Source organism: Prinia subflava, chromosome 18, assembly GCF_021018805.1.
Source record: "Prinia subflava isolate CZ2003 ecotype Zambia chromosome 18, Cam_Psub_1.2, whole genome shotgun sequence".
Lineage (NCBI taxonomy): Eukaryota > Metazoa > Chordata > Aves > Passeriformes > Cisticolidae > Prinia > Prinia subflava.
In genome coordinates, this window is record NC_086264.1 from 5,896,397 (window position 1) to 5,916,075 (window position 19,679).

The following is a 19,679-nucleotide window of genomic DNA, read 5'->3' on the forward strand; positions in this document are numbered from 1 at the left end:
ATTTGGGAGTCAGATGTTGTTTAATCAGTTGGCCATTGCAGAATCAAGAGTTATTAAAGTGTCCTGAGATTAATTGATCAAGACAGAAAACAAATGGCACTAGTGTAATTAAAAGACAAAATATCTTTGGAGTTAATATCAACAGAGCTTATTAGATAAGATCACAATTAATACACAGTATATTTAGACATTTTATGTTTGCAAAAACATATTTGAAATTCTGCAAATTAAATATTCAATAGGTTCTGCAAACAAATGTCAGTGTACTGATTGTTTGAGAATGCTTGACATAGAGGCTATTATGTCATTATGCTGCCAACAGAAAGACAACACAGCTGCTTGGGCTCTTAATTTGCATTCATATGTGATTAAAGATAGCCACAGTGGATGTAAAAATAAAGTCTCAAACTGTTTCTTCATGAATATAAGCCTTGAGTGCCTCAACAACAACAGAAAAGAGACATCCAAAATAGTGGATTTCTAATTCAGTTCCCCATATACATAGCTTTACTGCTTCTGTTGGAATGAAAATACAGTCTCATAATTGAATTTGCGTGCTTGGTAAAACAAAATAACATTTACATGGTAGTGCATGCAAGTAGAAATTAGTATTTTCTGAGACAGACTCTCTGTTCACTGTAAATTACATGAGCTGTAGACCTTTATAATGATGTACCTGAAAACTGAGTCTTACTTTTCCTTGATTTATTATGTTTTGTCAGCTGCATTTCACTTCATCATACTGCAAAAGGTAATGGCATTCTTTTCACTGGATAGGATTATAAAGACTAATTACCTCAGAGCAACATCATTAGGGTTTGAACAATCTGTTATAATTATATCTCTTAATGATGAACAGGTTTTGTTTTTAAAATAATCACTTTCTGGAGGGAATATGCTTGGTGATTTACAGTAGTTGTCTGCCCTTCTTTTGAACCCTTCATTTCCTGTTTTCCAGGATTCATTAAGATGAAGGAATGTAGGTTTGTGAAGTTGTTTCAAATGCAAGATTAGACTATTAGAACAACCACTTTAAAAGATGGACACAGAGAACCACAAAAACTGAAATATTCCAATCAGCTGAAATCTTGACTCAAGAGCACTCAGCTGGTATCTGTTCCTGTTACATTTTTCAATTAAAAAAAAAAAGTCTGAGGAACTTAGATTTTTTGCATAAGCCCCTGACTGTGATAGCATCAGCTGGAGGTGATGAATGATAAATGTTGAATGCTGCCTGTTACCAATTACCCAGCATTCTCTTAATTTTCATGGTCTTGAGAAAAAGATCTTTCTGATGCAGAAATGAATACCTTGCATCTTTCAGAATTTCAGCCAAGAATTGATCTGTAAACTCAGCTAACTTCAATTTTCATTTAGGCCAATTTGCATGGGATTTTGAGCAACTTGGTCATGTGGAAGAAGTCCCTGCCCATGGTAGGGGGTTGGAACAAGATGGTTTTTAAGGCTCTTTCCAACCCAAACCATTCTATGATTCCATAATTCTGTTATTCTAAACACACTTCTGTTGGTTTCAAGAGCTCTTCAAACAATAGTTAAGCACAAAGAAGATGCTGTTATTCATTGGGTAAAGTAAGCACAGCTGAAATAAATATCCATATTCTCTTGCTGACTCAGCAAATGTGCCAGCTTTAATGTTTAGCTGAGGAAAAGTATTTAGTTAGATTGAGCTGCAAAAATGTGAGTAAGCCTTTTTAGCTACACTTGATTTTTGTGAAAACTAAGCAACATCACTGAGTTATTTTAAGCATGTCTGTCTCACTCTTGCTGTGTGCTCTCCTTCATAAGTCAAAGATCTTTACTACGGACCATAAATTGAAAACAAAGAAAACAGCAAAATCTCACATGAAAAGTTAGCTCATCCTTCAGTCATGCCCATTAGAGAATAAAACATAAATAAATACCCCCAAAGCATAATTAGATTCAGACACTGGAAAAGTTTCCTGGATTTATGGTGCATCTACGAGTGACGTATTAACCGCAGGAATCCTCCAGCGCTCCATTTCCATCCTGCTTGCAGTCACACATGGGGAGCTGCTGCTCACATGGAAGAGCTGCTTGCAAACTGTAGGTGAAACAGAAAAGTAGAAGAGGGGGGGAAATCAAGAGGTTTTCTTCATTAGGTGACTCAAGTGGTTAAACTCCGAAAAGGATAGCAGAGTTCTTAAAACACAGTCCTGGTTTTCTACAGTTTTAAGCACCAGCAACCTCTAAGGACTGCCTGTTGTGCGTTCCTGTCATGGGAGATGTAAAATTGCAAGATATATGTGACATACAAGAACGGACACCCTCTGTGCAAGCTCATGTTGTACTTTTAACTTAAACGTATGCATATGGTGTAAGAAATAAAATAACAAATCACCAGTGCAAAAAGAAGCATTAAAACAATCTTAGCCCTTGCTTTGTGCATGTAGCATGGCTGAGATGAAGTTCAGGAGAAGTCTGGAAGACCGTGGCTGGTTTTGAGAATTTTTGCAGTGAAACAGGGAGGACAAACAATAACAATACTTAGAAGTTTTTGCTGAGCACAGGTAGGGAAGGCTGGCACTGCTGGTGACAAGAAGACAGGTTCCAAGAGTGGGATGTAGTGCAAGTGTTGCTAAACTTATCAAAGCCAAGCAATGAAAAAAATGTAGAAAGGAAGACCAATATTTTTGTAGTTAAAGTCTCCATACAAAGAAAGTTTTAGTTTCGTATAAGGAATACACGTATCTGTATTTGGTGTCTGTTAAAATCTTCACTTTTTCTCTTGGTTCCCTTTCCTGCTGAAATGAATGATGTGATTTCAGTTTGTTCTCTGGGGAATAATATTTACCACATGTGACAATGTCTGCTTAGGAAAGGACTGTATCCAGGGTAGGTTGTTTTAGCTCCAGAGGACTGTGGTCTCTCCAAGTCAGGAAGGAGGTTGTAATTGATGAGGAAAAAGAAGAAAAATCATATAATGTACAATAGCAGCCTCTGTTCAGCATGACCTGCTCGTGTAGGGTCCAGCAAGGGCTGGCTGTATCTCCTTTGCACTCATGACTATATTGCACTCAACAGGGAGGAAAAAAAGATGTGTTTTTACAGTTCTTTAGTTCAGCGCTGCCTGTAATTGCATGATCTCTCTTTTATAGGCACCAGTTAATAAAATAAAATAAAATAAAATAAAATAAAATAAAATAAAATAAAATAAAATAAAATAAAATAAAATAAAATAAAATAAAATAAAATAAAATAAAATAAAACAAAATAAAATAAAAACAGCAGTCCACCAGTACCTATAATGACAATGAGACACTTGAAAAATAAAGTTACTTGCTCTGGGCCACACATTATGCCTGTGACAAGTCTGGGAGCAGCCCAGCATCCTGTCTGTGATTGCTCTCTCCATCTCAGAGCCAGTCCCTGGCACTCTCTCTCCTGGCCATGAGTTCAGCATTGGTTCATAACCTCATTACCTACAACACCAGCCTGCCTTTCCTATTTCCCTGAATAGTCTGACCTGGAAATTGCTTTTCTTCCCTCATCACAGGGAAAACGTGTGACTCCACTGTCAACTACTGTGAGTGCAACCCCTGTTTCAATGGTGGGTCCTGCCAAAGTGGGCTGGAGGGGTATTTCTGCCACTGTCCCTTTGGTGAGTACCCTTCTCCTCCCCTCCTCTTCACCTCCCCTTTCCCTATTCATATTTCTATTTATTTTTACCAGTGTAAATGATTTCTGGTTTGGAAATGATTCAAGGTTTGGAAAAACTGCATGTATTTAGAGGTTCAATTAACTAATTTTTCTTAAAAGAAAATTAAAAAGTGATGTGATCACTACAAATACATATTTGTCATTCCTAGTAGCTGATCCTTTTTCTCTCACACAAAAACATAAGACCCTGCCAAACAATTCAGTGCCTAAAATTTCAAAAGAATATTTCTGATTAGATAGATAGATAGATAGATAGATACAGATAACTGTCCAAAAGTAAGAATGGATGCTTGAAATACTTTAATCAAGACCATTGACTTCCTAAAGAAGAAACTTAGCTCAACCACAGCTGGCTCAGGGCTAAAGTACCTTCACCAACAGGAATATCCAAAGTTCAGTCTGAAGGAGGAAGGGTGATGATAACAAAGCTCTCCTGATGAATAACAGGCACTTTTAGAGGAGCTGAAGTGGAAGACCACTACTATATCATCAGTATTTTGCTTCAGAGAAGCATATAGGAGTGCCAAAATAGTTTCATAACTTTCAGAATTTAATTATCCCAGATTTGGTTTGTGGAACGAACCCAATGAAAACATAGAACAACATAGATATTTTAAGGCATCATGACACAATTACAGCAAGATTGATTCTGAATGCAGATTAATCCAGAATTACTGTTGTTCATATGGAAAATTATGAAAGTAAATGTAACAGATTAATAAAAAAGCCAGAAATGTACAGAAATCATCTACAGTGTTTTAAGGTTTCTGAAAACCATCTCACAAAAACATAGTTCTCAATATGTGTTTGTAACTAATGCTGAGTAAGTTTTTCTATTAACATGTGGAATAATTTTTCTATTCCCTTTATTTCCTTTATTGTACATTTCTTCAGGGTTTATTAATTTCCATTGTAAATGTAACTAATATTCTTAAATTAAATCAGGAGTTTTTTCCCATTGTTGCTGCAGTAAAAGAAAAATTGGGGGAAATTAGGTGACAGAGATCTGAATAAAAGTATATAGAATGCACCAAAATATTTGTATTTTGGTGTAAAAACATGAGAAGAGATAATATTTTAATCACACATGTGCTTCTTTCATAAATAAAAAAAAATGAATCCCCCAGTGAGAAACAGCTCAGGTAACAGCTGCAGAGCAAAAAATAAACTCAATTTGCACATTTATTTCCATAGCTGGGTTAATGGATTAATCATAGCCTGATGATAATTAACAACCAGGTCATGTCAGAGCTGGGTTTGGTGTTTTCCAAAGAAGCCACAGAGCTTGATGAAATACTTTTCAATAGATGTATCTGTCCTTTGTAAATCAATTTTTAAGGTTAAATATAACGTACCTCAGCACCCAGCTGTGGGTAATAGCATTCTTCTGCTGGTTGTGTGATTTCAACTGTACATTAGAGTTTCCACGTCACGAGCACATCCACGCTTTGCTCCCGGGAGAATGCACTGTGAGGAAAAAACTCCCCAATTCCAGACTGCTTTTCATTTTTCAGGTGTTTTTGGGAATCACTGCGAGCTCAACAGCTATGGATTTGAAGAGCTGTCCTACATGGAGTTCCCCAGCATGGACCCCAACAATAATTACATCTACATAAAGTTTGCCACCATAAAGAGCAACGCCTTGCTGCTGTATAACTATGACAACCAAACGGGAGAGCGAGCGGAATTCCTGGCCCTGGAAATAGCAGAAGGGAGGCTGAGGTTCTCCTACAACCTGGGCAGTGGCACCTACAAGCTCACCACGGCCAAGAGGGTGTCTGACGGGCAGTTCCACACCGTCATTGCCCGCCGGGCTGGAATGGTAAGGAGTGCTAAAATGAGCATTTTAGGGAAAGCTCAGCCAAAACTCCTTGGCTTCCAGGCGAACTCAGAGGAACGTAAAATTAGTGACTCTGCGTTTGCTAGCAGAAACTCCAACTTTGGGAAAAACCTCCTTCGTTTCTGCCTTATTCCTACTTACTCAAAGCCCTGTGGTAGTTTGTTTAGTATGATGATGATAAAGTATAATGAAAAGAACATGTGTGAAGTGCCCCCATACTCTCAATGTGAAAAATGAGAGCCAGGAATAATTAATGACATAGATCACTACGCATGAGGCTAATTAACTGGTATAGATTACAGGGGTGATTATCAGGGAATGCTAATTAACCACAGTAATTGCAAAAAGCCTCAAAATAATTTTTCTCAACATTTGAAAAATAGAAGTGGACAAACTTAAAATTCTAGGCATCCATGACCTCATTGAGCTAATTCAGAGATTTTGCCAATCCCATCAGACTGAGAGCCTGGTTTTCCTCTGTAACATACATATAAAGAGTTAAAAGGTGCTACAATTTGAGAATTCTTTGAGAGGAAGGAGGGAAGTTACTTCTCTCTTTGTCCCCCAGAATGCATCTGAGCTTAGGAACTCTGCCAAAAACTGGGACAACTGATTGCAATATGCCTGGCACTCTGACCCCTCTCCTGCCTTCATTTTTTTCTCCAGTAAATGTTTCTATTCCTCTTCTCTCATTTTTTATTAATATTTCCAAAGCAGAACATAAACCAAGAGCTCTTTGAATCCAAGCCAAGTTTTTTTGACTCCTCGGTGTTTGAGTTAGAAATGAAACCAAATCTATTTGCCGTCCATAATCAGTAACTATTGCCCAACAGTTCCCTTCTCAGGCAGAAATGGCCAGCATTCGTGGAATTCCATATTCTTCCCATGATTGAAATTAAAGTCATTAAACAATACTATATGGTGGGATTCCCCATTTTGTTTTGTGTATTTCAAGCTAGAAGTGATGGAAGGAATAAAAACAATAAACTCTTCTACTTGTTGTGGCTCCCTTCCAGTCCTTGCAGAGTCTTGAGCCTGAAACTCCATTTCAGTTCATAGTGCAAGACCCGTTATCTCCATTTATTCTGGGTGTTGCTCTCTTCTCCCAAGTCAAAAGCAACAGGACAAGAGGAAATAGTCTCAAGTTGCAGCAGGGGAGGTTTAGATTGAATGTTAGTAAAGAGTTCTTCCCCAAAAGGATTGTCAATGCCTGGAACAGGCTGCCTGGGGAAGTGGCTGAGTCACCATCCTTGGAAGTATTAAAAAAATGTGTAGATGTGACACCTGGGGACATGGTTTAGTGGTGGCCTTGACAGTGCTGGCTTGTGCTCAGACTCTTGCAGATCTTTTCCAACATTAAGGATTCTGTGGTTCTGTGAAATCCAGTCTTCAGCTGGATTTGCAAATCCAATTTGTGTGTGTTTTTAGAACTTATATATCCAAATAAGATGAAGGATAATTGGGATGTTGAGCAATGACTTTGGTTTAATGTGCTTTGATATCAGATATCAAGTTGCATCTTGCAAATTTAATAATTTGCATCACAGTTTCCTAATGGTAAAGCCCAAAGGTGCACTTTAATCTTGACATGCACCAGGTTTCCATTTTAGTAACTAAAGTAGAATGTTACTTCTATAAATAAGATATAAATGACTAAGTATAGGGGCACAGAGTAAAAGTTGCAACAAATAAATGAAGAAAAAAAGCAAAGAAAGAAAATGTTTTATTTGTCAGTGTGCCAGAGAAGAGGAGAACATGTAAAGGACTATTTATAGAAATTTCAGCTGTGAATGCTTCAAGCTAAAAGCAACATTTAAGGCAACCTATACCTTTGTGTGATTTTTTTTTTTGTTGTTTGTTTTTAATGTTTAAGCCTATTCAGTAATGTCAGCTGTTTACAAACAGTATGTGAAGAGAATTGCCTTTGTCTTAGATATTTCTGCTGCAGGAAAAATGTCTCCCAGGTGTCCAAAACTGTATAAAATAGGCCCCCTTCAGGATTCCAAATCTGTCATTTCCTACAGCACAGTGGGATTTTATCGGAAACTGGTAAAATCATTAAGTTGTCAGTCCTGAGCTATTGCAAAGTGACAGGATAGAAAGGCTCATAATGTGGCAAGGTAACTGTAGAGTAATGCTTAAGTAACAAGCAGGAACATTTGACTAACATTAGAAAATAGATTGTATGAACTCTGGTCCAAGTCAAATATATTCTCAAATATCCAGCCCTTCAGCTGGGGTTGGAGCTTGGCTTGCAGAGCACATTGCTATGTAAGTTAGGGAGATTATGCTGATTGAGCTAAGAACAAAAAACTCGTTTCAGTTTTTGTTGTTGATGTTCTGAAGAAAAATATGTATGCATGTGGTGGCATACAGAGCAGCCAGCTTATTATTCTTTCTCTGAATTGTTTCATTTACACAGGGCTATAATCTACTTTGGAACTGCAGAGTGACATTTCTTGGGAGAAGCACTTTGCTCATTTGTATGGAAAGAAATTCAAGATAAGCTTCCATTAAAAATAGCAGATTGAACAATTTAATCGTACTGTAGGGCATGATTTAGTGCTGAGAGCTCTGAATTTATTTGGTCAGTACAGTGCGTCAGCTTGCAGCGTGTTTGGAACTAGCATGGACAATCTGTGGGGATTTCAACAGGCTGTTGTTACCAAACTTATTTGCAGGCAGTAGAAAAAAACCTCTGCAGAGTAATGATGTACTGATAGCCAGCGCTGCTTGCTCAGCTCCCATAGAGCAATCTAAATCAAAACATAAACCCAGGCATTTTTAAAGGTGGCGTTTGATTTAAATTTGCTGTAAAACTGTACCACACATCTAGCTGAAACATGAGGAGATGTACAATGTGGAGATTATGTTTATTTTTCTGAAAATTTGTTTTAAGGAATAGCTAACCTTCAGGGTTGGTTGGGGTTTCTTTTTTTCAGCGCATCTGCTATTAATAAATCACTGTGGGGACAATTCTTTGCTAAATAAGGAATAAAATAAAAACTCCTTTTTAAATCAGCAGGATTTATTTCATGATTTTAGTGGCAGCTTCAGTTAGACTTTTATAGATTACAAATAGAAGTGCCATGAGTAGCTTTAGTGTAAATAAGTTGGGTGAGTAGTCTCAGAATCACAGAGTAGTTTGGGTTGGAAAGAACCTTAAAGATCATCTGGTTCCAACCCGCCTGTCATGGGCACAGACACCTTCCACTAGACCAGACTGAGGCAACCTCATTGTCTGGGACTTGATGGCTTTGGGATAAAAATAGTGACAGTAATAATAATAATTATAAAGAGTAAGATTTCTGTAAGTACTGATAATGCCTGGTACTTCTTTAAACATCAGCTCGGTCCCACTCCAGGTGTCCAGATGCTTCTCCATTAGCAAAGCTGACATCCCTTATGCCCTCTTAGTCAAGAGGTTACCTTAAGCAGGTGTATTTGTTTACTTTTTGAGTTTTATTGAGTGATTGATTATTATTTTTAACTAGTAATCTCAGAATTTCTACTTCCAGGGTCATTATTTTTAACTAGTACTGTCAATGTTTGTACTCCCAGCTTTTGTAACATGCTTTTTATCAAGTTCAATATGTTTAATGTCATGGTAAAGCCCCTGAAGGAACACCCTTTGTGATTGGAGGGGGCAGCCTAATGCTCAGATTATCTGAACCATATCAGGAGTAGGATATGGTATGAGCCAAAATAACTTCAGTTTCAAGCAGTAAAGCAAACAAATAGGAAAGAAACCCTGCCCAGTTGTGAAAAACTGGTGTTTAACTGCTCCTCTGTATGAAGCAGACATTAGCTCCCTCTCTATCCACACTTTGGTGATGTGCCCACGCTGTGCTGGTGGAGTATGGAGTTGAGCAGTGGCTCTGAAGCACCCTGCAATCCCAAGTGACATTGTGATATACAAGTGCTCCTTTCTAGCCAAGTCTTTGATGTAATACACTTGAGCATAAATAGTTCATGTGGTTGGGGGCTAAAGCCTTGTAATATTCAGCATATTTGTGTACGTGCCTTTCGCAGGCAGCATCCCTGACGGTGGATTCCTGCTCTGAGGACCAGGAGCCAGGCTACTGCACTGTTAGCAATGTTGCTGTTTCAACTGACTGGTAAATATTTCCTAATTTTGAGGGGTTCGTTTGGAGTTTGGATGGGTTTTTATTTTTGGAGTAAAATTAAAAGTAAAGTAAAGAGGAAATCTCCCTGTAAAGCCAGAGAAAGTTGGAGTAATGATAAGACTTCCAGGCTTCCAAGTGTCAGTTTCTTCCATCTTTGCAGAAGCAAATTAAATTTTCTGCATGTGCTGCTGCTCGCTAGGTCAGGCTACATTTCTGCATGGAACTGGATCACAGCAAGGAGTTTGCTCAGAAATCCCCAGCTCTCGACACCATCTCTGTCCCCAGGCTCTGGTGGCAGTCAGGAAATGCATGGCCATGAGTAGTCTGCACTGTGGTATAAATGAGGATAAGATCTATTGCCTGATACTTTGGGGCATGTATTTATTTAAACTGCACATCTCGTTGCTCATAAAGACGTAGGAAATAAAATAATCTGATAAGTGCTGTCATTAAAAAGAATATGAACAGTACTTACTTATTTTGACATTGTTTTCATGTATTTTCTGTTACAGTTTTGAGTTCATGAACAGTGTCCAGTAAAGAAAGCACACTATTTCTGGTGTTTACTGTAACTGTAAAAAAACTCAGTAGCCTTTGGGTCACATCTTTGGAGATAACACCAACTTTATTCCCAATCACTTTGGCTGATTTCTTACAATAATCACAATCCTGTTTCCTGCCACACAGGGTTTCCCTGCTGGTAGAGGTGTTACATCCTTGTAAAACAATGAGTCCATCCTCCTGCTGCTTAAGTATCATCTCCAATCTCAGTTATAGTTGGGTAAAAGACCTTATTTGTTATGATCTTAAGCACACTGCTCAGTCAAGTGAATAGAAATTTTGACATGCAAACTGAGTGTGAATTGCTAGTCATGCCCACTGTAACTGTTAGTTCAAGTGCTATTGATATCTCGGTCACCCCTTCTAAATGTAAAATACGGGAAGAGGAATTTTAGCCGCAGGCTGTAGCTGATGGTTGCCATTCCTGTGCTGTCATCCCTATCCTGATGTGTGGTACTGATTGGTTATTTTTCTCTTTTACAGGACTCTCGATGTACAACCAAATCGAGTCACTGTTGGTGGCATCAGGTCCGTAGAGCCCATCCTTCAGAGGAGAGGACAGGTGGAAAGCCATGATTTTGTGGGCTGCATAATGGAGTTTGCAGTCAACGGACGTCCCCTGGAGCCCAGCCAGGCTCTGGCAGCCCAAGGAATCTTAGATCAGTACGTCTGCTGTATATGGGATCAAATGGACCCCATTTGCAATAGAGGAAGCTGTCATGAATGCTATTCCATTCAGGCACCCACAGATATTTCATGTTAGAAAAAAAATGACTGTAGAACTTACTGCAAAATGTGAAAAATGTAGGAAGAAAGTGAATTTGGATTGAAGGTCCACTAAAGATTACAGAGTCTTAAAAAAAAAAAAAAAGCAGCATCATTACATTTCTATTGTCAGTGATTATTCAAGTTGCTTTGCAGGCTGAAATTGAGTAGCCCCTGTTCTTGGGTTTCTTTATAAATTCCACCTGGTTTGGACTGTACTCATACTGTTTGCTAACCCTCTACTCCCTTTTATTTCCTCTTAATCCACCATGTCTGTTCTCTCACTTTGCCTCTCATCCTCTGACTGGTCTTTCAGAAATGATGAACTATCTGATTCTATTGTTTTTTCCATCTTAGTATTTGAAGTCACAGTTGTAGCACTAATGTCAGTTCTTCCATCCAGATCTCCTCATTCACGCTTCTCTCAACCCCCATGTTTGCCCTCGTCATTGTAATATGAAGGCTCTGGCAGTCTGCAGCATTAAAAAATGCCTAAAAAGGTTTCTTCTCTCTTGCATAACAGATAGTAGGAGTTTAGCTGTCTCTGAATTCCTTCCTCTTTTGTAAGACTGCTATAAATTGATGCTGAAAATTGGAATCTGCTTAGAAACTTGAGCTGTCTGCAGAGATTCTTAGAATTACAGAATGGTTTGGATTGGAAGGGGCCTTAAAGATCATCCAGTTCCAAGTCCTGTGCTATGGGCATGGGTACCTTCTACTAGACCAGGTTGCTCAGAGCCCCATCTAACCTTCCCTTGGACACTTCCAGGGATGGGGAGAAGAGCCATTTTTACATCTCTGAGGGAAGGAAAGGGAGTACCATTTAAACAGAGGACACCTCCCAGCACATCTGCTCTGCTTATTTGTGTGTGCTTTCTTCAGCATCTGCTCTTCTGATTTCTTTCAGGTGTCCCAGACTGGAAGGCGCTTGCACAACCAGCCCGTGCCAGCATGGTGGCACTTGTGTGGATCAGTGGTCGTGGCAGCAGTGTCTCTGCAAGGATGGGCTGACAGGAAAGCACTGTGAAAAATGTGAGGAGGAGGTTTCACTGTCTTCAACATACACCTAACTGTGGCTCAACCAAAGGCGTTAAGAGTTTCTTCTCAGGGCCATGGGATAATGGATTTTATAAAATAACGAAAACAAGCAGCATGTTGCCTCTTAAGTAGTTTAGAAGTCCACAATGGACTGTTGTCCTTTTATGAGCTAAAAACAGCAACAACTTGAATACAGAATGTTTTCTGGTCTGTATATCGCATTTCAGGTAACTTGCACTCATTTAAAGCCCTGCTTCCCAGTAACATATAATCCGTAACTAAAATAAAGGTATCCCATAGGAGGGATTTGTCTGCTATGGGGAGGTAAGAGGGTAAGCGAAAACCCCGTCACGTAAACATTGGGTTCATGTGCTTATGACTTCTCCAAACTAAAGTCCTTTTCATCAAATTGACTGTGGATTATATGCAAGAAAATATTGTAAATGTAAGTGAAAACAAGGCATTTACACTCGGGGGTGATTAACTCTCATAGGAGCAGCCCTGTAAATCAATATGGGATTGTCCAGGAGAGCAAAGTGATTTATTTCTGTGTAGTTGTAGTATAATGACTGGGCTTTGTTTTTTTACATGTCCCATTATTGTTTAGCTGATTTATATGCTTTTATTGCACCGCTTTACAAAAGAATTTAGGCATAATTTTAACAGCATTTGGTAGTCAATGCTCTGCCTCTTTTATTCATATTTTTTTTACACCATAACAAATAGAAAGTCATTATCTCTGCCCTGAAGAGCTTAGAGTTCAATATATCATGAAACCCTGCTTGCAGTAATGGAAACAGTAACATCCCTGGGAAGGAATTACAGTTCTGAGAGCCAAATTTTTTTCCCTACTCCCTCACTTGTTCCCTAGCGAGTTTTAATTTACTATTGACTGATAGCAGCAGTAAATTACTCGCACACTCCCACTCTCAAACACACATTCTGGTGGAAGCCAAAGAATAGAGGGGCTGCAATTGCCATTCACTCCTGCTCCCCCCGCCCTTGACCTGCTCTGAACTTGATCTCTGCTCCAAGCGAAAGCGGTCGCGGTGAGGCAGATGATGGCTGGAGCTGCGTGCTGAATGTGTCCCTGTCCTTGTCCCAGATATTACTGCTGACACGGCCTTGTCGCTGGAAGGCAAGGGGCGCCTCGACTACCACATGAGCCCCAACAAGAAGCGGGACTACCTGCTGAGGCTGGGGGCTGGGGCCGCGGGCCGCGCGGGTGTGGAGCGCCTGGAGGTGAAGTTCATGACGAGGAGCGAGAACGGCGTCCTGCTGCACGTCCAAGAAAGCAGCAACTTCACTACTGTGAAGGTAAGATTACAGCTAATGCCGAGCTTGGTTTGGTTGGACTGCCTCGTGCGCAGAGATCAAAATCCCGTTTTTCCATTACTCTTTCTGTTTCCTTTGTAAAATATTGGGTCTTTAACTGAGAATAGGCACTGCTCCAGTGTCATTCATCTTCTCAACAATTCTCTTCCTATTTGCCAAGGTATCAGAAGATCTTGATGGTTTTATATCTAATCAGTTTTGTCTAGACTCCAAATAGTGACTGTTTTAAGGCGACGGGAATGGTGCTGATTGCCATGGTTATTATCATCATTACGCTTTACAGAACAAATCATTTTTGTTATTGGCCTTTTATCTTCTGATTTTTTGAGCTTTGAACCCAGAGCCTCCTTAAGCTAGCAAATGATTGCCAAAAAGTTTTCATTAATTCCTACCAACATGGCTCAAGCTTATCAAACTAGGAAGTGAGGGATAACTCGAATTCATGAGGTTACTCACAGACCAATGTCAATATCAAATTATTTTGGCATACATAGCTGGATTAATGATTCAAATGCCACACTTTTTTGGGTTTTTTTGTTGTTTTTTCTTTCCTCAAAGAGCTTATTGCTGCAGAAGTTACCTTCCTCAAGAGAAAGCGATGGTTCGGTTCCTGGCGGTGACTCAGTCCATTTACTCATAACTCTAAATGAGTACAGCAGTGATGTTGGCAAGCCCCTTTATTGGGTTGGTGTAAGCTCCAAGTTTCCTTGACTGCTGCAAAGCTTTCCAAGTTTTTCTTCCTTGACTTTTAGAGAAATTCGTATAGAAGTTCACACTTTCTAAGCTTCAGCCCCATGGATATCCTCCACCTGCCTGGTCAGAGTTACGAAGCTTTCCTGACACACCGGCTGCATTAAAGAAGCAAGTCTGCACTACTTCCCTGGCATATGCTTTTACCACATCATTTCATAGGAAGTTTCTGCCTCGCTTATATTAGCAGATAAGATCTCATTATTTTGACTTTTGGAGAGAAAAAACCTTTTTCTCCCCCCTAGTAGAATTTGCGAGGTGAGCTCTCCAAGCATTATTAAAAAAAAAGAGTTGCCTTTCCTGGCTAAAAGCACTGGTGCTGTGTTTATGCAAACACTCTTGTTATTGTTCATATTGGTGAAGTTATACAAGCAAGCAGAGGGTGTCAAGTCCCAGCCCCAGCTGTGCAAGGGAAGAGAGCAGAGGTTTGCCTAATACCAGATGCAGCAGTTTGAGGAAGGAGGGCTGTGCCGGTTGTTGCCAAGCAGTTCCCAGGTGATGTTAGTTAGTAAAATTGTAGTAATTTAACTGTAGCTAGTGCAGTATGGCCTCTGCACTGCTCCTCGTTCCCAGAGTAGGAATCACAATGAGTATTCCCCTCAGTGGTGGCCCGAGATGCCAATGAAGCCAACCCATTCAGGTCTCCTTGTCATCTCCATTCATTCTTGGTGCAGAGGTTGGACTTCAGAGACCTGTCTTTACAATTCTTGTCAGTCTTCAAAACAGGCAATTTTATAACTTGATTTTTGGGTCTTTTAATATGCTTGTTATCCAAAGTATTAGCATTCAGAGAAAACCTGCCATCTGTTTTTAATAATAAACCATGCTAGGGAAAAGCTACAAGTCCTGTGGCTACTTCCCCGCCTTCCCTTTTTTCTTCTTGTAGCTAATTGTTTTTGGTGTGGCAGGGATTGGGATAAAACTAGAGAAGTGGTAATAAATCAGACTCACTGAGACTGTGGGGAGTTGATTCACTGAATGATGGATCTAAAGTCCCTCCAAAGAACCCAAGAGGGGGCTTTGTCATATAAAGAGATCCTTAATCCAGGAAAGATAAAAACTTTTGCAGATTGCATTAAATAATTGTCAAATTCAGATGGAAAATGCTTCCTCCAAAATCCACTATGACGAAGAGGGTGAGGGATTTACTAGAGCTCTTTGTCACGGCTTATTTTCCTACAAATGCACATTGCAAGTAATTCAGTTAGAAGTAATGGGATAAATACAGCAGGTTAAAGGTGAAATTGCCTGTCTTGTCTTGCTTTATCTAGAACTCTCATCTGCAGTCAGATTAAATTAGCATAAATGGAGCTCTAAGATGTCTGAATTGTACGGGTAGAGAATGTGGGTTACATTTTACCTATATTAGCTAACATATTCCTGTGTGAGGGGTGGCTGGGCAGTGGCACAGGTTTCCCAAGGAAGTTGAGGATACACCATCCCTGGAAGTGCTCAAGGCCAGGCTGGATGGGTCTCTGAGCAATGTGGTCTAGAGAAAGGTGTCCCTGCCCATGGCACAGGGGTTGGAACTGGGTGATCTTTAAGGTCACTTCCAACTCAAACCATTCCATGGTTCTATGCATATAGTTGTAGGAATTAATCAGAACATAACCCTTTTAAATGACATCCTCTTCAATGGCTAGTTTTAAGACAAATAAAACCCAATTTGTTCAGCAAACGAGACTTATTATATTAGTAAAGTTGAATCAGCCCTGTAGTCAGGAATATGTTCACTTTAGTGGTTCATTCTTTTCATTATATTTTACTTGTCAGTTGCTCAGCCATTTAAATAAAACCCAGAAATTTGTGTTATTCAATACTGTCAACTTTGTTTCAAATTTAGAAACATGTTCTGCTTCAAGGCACCAAGAATATTCAATATTTTTCCTGATTGAAGCAGTCATGGACCAGTCTTGTCTCTGGAAATTTTCTTTTCCAAATGCCCCTAGTATGTTATTTATGAGTCTGTTAGCATTAGTCACATGCAATTTTAAAGGTACAGAAATAGGATTAAAGAATCATGAATTACTATGGAAAATATCAGTTCTTGACAGGTAAATAATTCTACAGGTCTTTTCTAAGGTGAAATTAAAAATTTTGCTTCTGTGCTCAGACTTCCCTTAAGCTTGGAGGGTATTGTCTGGCATGGTGTATTCCTTTCTGTTTATATAAAGACTAAAATACAAATCAGTGTTTTTATGGGGCATAAAAGATAGAATTAGACATAACAAACCAATTACAGGTTGCAGACATAAATATATGTACATATTCAGCTCAGTCAACCTTTTTATAAGTGATGGTGGGAAATGGTGTTTAATATGTTTTAATAGTCTGCAGGCTGGATTTGTAAATGTGGGATTTTCCTTGGGCTGTGTGATAGTTTAGACACATGCCACTTGTGTTTTATCAGTAACAAAAGCATCCTGTCTCCAAGGCGAGTTTTATCAAACAATGCATTTTCAAATAGTCTAAATTACTGCCTTCATAAATGGATGTGCATATTAACCATTGTATCCTCCATCCAAATGGAATACGTGCTAGATGCATTCATTCAGGCAGCTGCCAAGACATGAGCATGGTCTTACAACCTTATTAAAGCTGGAATGTCTGAACAAAGTCCTCAGCTTGCATCGCTGCAGAAGCAAATCCAGAACATTTAACAGTTTCTGGAAACAAGAGCAGCATTTTTGTAGCTGGTGTGTCACCTCACAGTTCTTCCCAGGTGAACTTTATTTTTCCTGGAACAAAGGATACAAGGCTTTGAGAGCTTTCAGCAAACCTGGGGCTCTGACCTTTCCTAGACTCTGCCTGTGCACATCCCACACGCTCGGGGTACAGATCTCAGACTGACCGAGCCACCGAGGGCAGCGTGGGACAAAGAGCAGTTGTTCCATTTAATGTGTGTGACCAAACCTGCAGGAATATCTGTGACCAAACATACAGAGCACCAAAGGAAACTTGCAGCAAGTTTCAGAGTCATCCTACATGAGTCTACGCAGTTCTGTACACCCCGAGGAGGTCAGCCAACATACCCAAATTTATACAATATTTGAGAAACTGGCAGGGTTGGATGTTGGGGATTCTTTTTAAGCTCCTACATCTTAAGTGCAGAATTTGCACTGATCTCATTTTGGGATCATAATAAGAGGTTTGAAATCCCTCATCTCATGATTCAGTAGAATTATGAGACATCATTCTTAAGAGAAAAAGCCAAAATATTCTTCCTTTTTCGCCTAGCTATTCACAAGTTTTAAAGCAGTTTGCCCAAGAAAGTACTATTTGAAAATTCTCACAAAATCATGCACTTTGCAGCTCCTCAGGAAGTTTTCTGAAATACAACAAAAGTTTTCTGCAAAATACCAATTAGCCAAAAAAGTAGATATGAAATGGGCTCTTGCTCAAGCCCTGCTGCGCCTTATGCATTCCTACTGTGTCGTAATAAAAACTGGATGCAATTTTCTTGGGCAAGGACAACATGTGTTCACTCTACAAAGCATTTTCCACACTTGCCTTGAAGAAGGAGGAAGAACTATTCTTTCTCTGGTTAAAATGTGTTGTCATGTGCATGACCTATAGCTGGCTCCTCAGTTGGATTAGCCAGGGATTGAATGGGTGGCCGCTCCGAGATGCAGATTTTCTGCTGAGGTTTCTACAATGTGATGTATTTAGTTCTGGACAAATTTTTCATACTAAATAACTAATGCCTTTTTAGTACATAGAAGTTATTTGGGGAAAAATATACCCACCTCAGCTTTCCATTATACCAAGGTACTGAGTAGGCATCACACTGGTTTCGTGTGCGTAGGAGTTATGTGACACCATTTTAAAATGACACAAAATGTGTTCTTCTGACCAGATAAAAGGTGGGAAGGTGCACTACGTATCAGATGCTGGAGTTGCTGGGAAAGTGGAAAGGAACATCCCTGAGGTGTATGCTGCAGATGGCCAGTGGCACTCGGTCCTCCTGGAGAAGAACGGCTCTGCCACCATCCTGTCGGTGGACAGGGCTCACAGCCGGGACATTCTCCATGCCACCCAAGACTTTGGTGGGCTCAACGTCCTCACCATTTCCCTGGGAGGAATTCCATCCAGCCAACCTTTCAAGAGCACAGTTGCAGGTATTTTTGTTTTTCCCCATGTACTGTAATGCTTTATCAGTAATCAGTGTATGTCCTTCCTTTGCCAGAAGAAATACAAATTGTATGAGTAAGGATTACAGACTTTGTTCCTTTAGTACACACTGCAGGCTTGTTGTTTCCAAAAGCAGGCACTCCATCTGCAGGGCTTTTTTGAGACAGAGGGGTTGCTTGTCTGTACATCAGTTGCTATATTTTTGTTACCCCAATGGAGAAGAAAGGATATATCCTTTACCTGAGTCATAATCTGGAAAATCACAGCAAATCTTTCATTTGGGCAAAAATGCTAAACAAAAACTTTGTTGGGATTTGATAAGTACTGCAGGATTTACCCTGTTATTAATATGATTAAAATATTTTCTGCAACTCCATGGTCCTCCTGCTTTATGCTCCTGTCAAATGAAGAATAGGATTTATTTCTGAGCAAGGACAATAAGGAACCACTCTCTGACTGATGTCTAGCTGTTAAGGAGCAAATCAATCTCCCTTAAGAGTTAAAGTAACTGTTTCAAACCCTGGCAAAAGAAGTAGATAATGCATGTTTGATATCATTTCCCAAGTGCTAGGTAAAGATGGAAGTGATTTTTTAGCTGCAAAACACGAGATACTCCAGACAATACAGATGTATTTTTCACATATTGAAAATTTTTCTATATTGAAAAATCTTCCTGGCTTCATGAATTGTGACCAGATAAAGTATTTTTGAGTGGAGCAAATTCACGCTTTACACTTGTGTATTGTGAATATTTATGAAATGTGGTATGAAACCATGTGGATGCTGTGCTGACCTTTATCCTTTTTACATGTATGTTTTATGAGCAGCATGTGCATGGAAAAAGCAGAGGCTTGTAGGAAAGCTGGAACAAGGAAAATTGAGGACACTAACCTCTCACCACTGCCCAGTGCTGTGGCAGACAAATTAGGAATGTCTGGCTTCCATTAGGCACACACAGTCCAAAATCCCTTATTCATATGATTTTATTTTATTTTAATATTGGATTACATTGTGTACGACATACCAAAGATTTAGAAGGCACTGGTATAAAACTCTGCTTGAACTGAGTCAAAAATATCTGCAGTGCTGTTAAAGGCAGACAACACACGAGATGACAGGGCTGTGAAGTTGCTGTGTCCAATAAAATTTCCAAATCCAGGTAGATGTGACAGATTGACTGTTGTTGTTTATCACACCACATCAGTTCTACAAGGAGTCACCATGTATGCAGCAAGGTGATCACTTTTGCTTGACCTCCCAGCTGAATCTAAATCTTCAACCCTGAGGATTATAAACCTTTAATACCATCTCATACAACTCAAGTATATTTGCTGTTTCCTGACAAAGTGGTATCCATCTTAGTGTACTATTTTGCCACAGCTCCAAGCAGAGATCACCGTAAGGTTGCACTACCTCAAAACCCTTCCAGGAAA

The 19,679-nt window shown here is 39.5% G+C and overlaps 1 protein-coding gene across 1 annotated transcript in view; it reads left to right on the forward strand.

Moving 5' to 3' along the window:
• Positions 1–19,679, forward strand: part of FAT4 (FAT atypical cadherin 4) — a 123,527-nt gene that overhangs the window by 99,947 nt on the left and 3,901 nt on the right. Inside the window, exons 10-16 of the mRNA XM_063414989.1 lie at positions 3,536–3,640; positions 5,214–5,521; positions 9,572–9,657; positions 10,711–10,890; positions 11,900–12,024; positions 13,136–13,347; positions 17,972–18,233. Coding sequence (XP_063271059.1) covers positions 3,536–3,640; positions 5,214–5,521; positions 9,572–9,657; positions 10,711–10,890; positions 11,900–12,024; positions 13,136–13,347; positions 17,972–18,233 — 1,278 coding nt within the window. The remainder of the gene's footprint in view (positions 1–3,535; positions 3,641–5,213; positions 5,522–9,571; positions 9,658–10,710; positions 10,891–11,899; positions 12,025–13,135; positions 13,348–17,971; positions 18,234–19,679) is intronic.